Consider the following 2,500-nt stretch of genomic DNA (forward strand, 5'->3'; position numbering starts at 1 on the left):
CTTGAAGGGAATTGGAAGTCACCCATGTATATTAGTCAATAGCAACATGAGGCACAGTGTCCATGATTGTAAAAAATGACATATCATATATTAAGGCACAAGAAATAACTAATATTGTGTCACTGTTTGGCATCATTTGTGTTTGGAATATAATAGCTATCATATGCACACTGATTGCCTGCAGTTGCATTGTGAGCTGTGCCGGTTCACCTCAGGTGAAAGGGGAAAGGTCTGCAGGTGAAAAAAGATCGCCTTGTTTAGGCGGTCTCGGGCTCGGTGATGAGAAATCGTCTCGTTTCCTGCTCAGCCAATCAGATGCACGACAGACCTCCTCATACCTCGAGGCACGCCCCCTCCGGCGTGGCCACATGTTGCCTCGTGGCCTCCCCTTCCCCGTCGCGCGGCGCTCCTTTACGGGAAATTGATTGGGACGATCCCGGGGCCATTTGTCAGGCACATCGACCCAGGCCAGGGCCGCCGGGGTGTCAGGGAGGATACGATAACCTGTGTTACAGGAGGCTCGGTCGCCCGCAATCTCAGGCCCACTCCATCTGAAAGAGTGAGACAGAGAGAGCGAGGGAGAGAGAGAGAGAGAAAGTAAGAGAGAGAAAGAGAGAAGAGAGAGATTCTCTATAATAGGCTCAACCCAACTGATTTGCGGGAAGTAACGGACACTTCCTCGTTCCTCCTCCCTCCTCATCCTCCCTTCCTCCCCGTGGCCTTTGCTGTCCTGCTGGTACTTTTTAGAGCCACAAGCCCCACTACATGGAAAGTTGTACAGTACTCTTGTGTACTGTTGTGTTGTGTACTCTTGTTGTGTGTTGTGTACCCCTTATGTGTACTCTTTCTGTTGTTTGTGTTGTTTCTTAAAGACTTTTGTCACTTGCATTTGTCACATTTGTAAAATGTCTTCATTGACTATTAAAAGATCATCTAGATATTTCATTAATACTCATAGACATGGTGGTTACAGTTTGGAGACTATTCTGATCGTGCCATGGCTCAGTTGTTGAGCTCAATGCTGTATTGATAATTGAGAGCTTTTGTCTTGTGTTGTCTTCTGCCTGTTCTGCTGTCCGTTAGACCTCACCTCCACCTTCATCCCCTTTGACGACGATGAGGAAGAGGAGGAGGAAGAGGAGGAGGAGACTTACGACGACATTGAGAGAGCGGCCAGCCCTCCTCCTCGTCCCATGCCCGTCTCCACCCTCACTGCATCCCACGGCCCCTTGCCTCCGCCCGCACCCATCTCCCACCGCACGCCCGAGGCCTGGAGGACCCGGCCGGTGGCCCAGGAGGAGGACATGCTGGAGGAAGAGGAGGAGGAGGATGAGGAGGATATTTATGAAGTGCTGCCAGGTAGCCTGATCCTCTGGTGTTCTACTACTGTGAGACACGACACTACCTGTTCATGAATTAAGATGAACTCCTGTGAAAATTCCAGTGTGTTGTAGCATCTATAATCACAATGGTATTAGGCAGACACCTATCAAACAGGTGCATGAGCTTTGATATCTGTTTTGCATTTTCTACCAAATACATCAGCTGCAGACAGCTGAGGCTGTGGACTGATGAGAGTGACCCTACATTCTTGTGAAATCTTAGCGACATCAAAAGCAGGGCTGACCCATGTGTATCTAGACATGCTATTGGCAGTGTGGGATGAGGTATTACATGAAGGCGCACAAGGTTTTTTGGCGTACGCCTGGTCAGATGTCTGGACAGGTCAGCCAGGTGCGCGGCCGAGGGCTCGACTCCCACTGTCACCGCACCTCAGCCGGGCTGTCGCGCGCAGATCCATCAAGATTCAATCACCCGAAGTCGGAGCGGCCGTCCCTCACGGCACTTAACGGCTGGACAGCGGGGAGAGAGAGAGGGACATCCGTCTCGCGAAAGTGACAGCTCTGCTCCATGCGGCCATGTGGTGTGGGAACAGACCCTGGCCACAGATGGTGGATCGGATGACCGTCTCTCCTCTCTCTCTCCCCTCTCATTCGGACCATCCATCTCTCTCCTCTTATCAGCTCTTGCTCTCGAATTCTTACCACCACAGTTACCCCCCGCCCCCCCCCCACACACACACCACCACCACCACCATCGAAAACTGCTGAGTATATCCCCATACTGATATCCTGAAGAGGCAAAACTGTAGAATGTGACACAACTAAACTGCCTGTACCACGCACAATGTTGACAAATGTATTAGTTAGCACACACACAACCCTTGATGACCATGACCTCTGATATCACAAACACAATGCTTTGTGTTGTCATTTGACATCACTGTGCTTAAGTTTTTAAACTCACTGCCGTGGGGTGGTTACAGAATTCGACCCTGGTGATGGATATAGTCAATTTCTCGATGCTGCGGAGAAGCATAAAGAAGCTCATTAAATGGCCAGTGTATCGGGGGAAGAGGGGGAGGAAGGGGGGGGGGCTCAGACAGCAGGCAGCCGCAGCTTTGATGGGTTTATTGAGTGGAAAATTGAATCAAATTGAT

The 2,500-nt window shown here is 50.4% G+C and overlaps 1 protein-coding gene across 1 annotated transcript in view; it reads left to right on the forward strand.

Annotated features, from left to right (window-relative positions):
- Positions 1 to 2,500, forward strand: part of skap1 (src kinase associated phosphoprotein 1) — a 40,584-nt gene that overhangs the window by 24,777 nt on the left and 13,307 nt on the right. The window contains exon 9 of the mRNA XM_076298374.1: positions 1,084 to 1,359. Coding sequence (XP_076154489.1) covers positions 1,084 to 1,359 — 276 coding nt within the window. The remainder of the gene's footprint in view (positions 1 to 1,083; positions 1,360 to 2,500) is intronic.

The sequence above is a fragment of the Alosa pseudoharengus genome, unplaced genomic scaffold (assembly GCF_046254945.1).
Source record: "Alosa pseudoharengus isolate Yale_2024_CS ecotype anadromous, Long Island Sound unplaced genomic scaffold, YU_APseudo_1.1 YU_APseudo_1.1_scf_21, whole genome shotgun sequence".
Lineage (NCBI taxonomy): Eukaryota > Metazoa > Chordata > Actinopteri > Clupeiformes > Clupeidae > Alosa > Alosa pseudoharengus.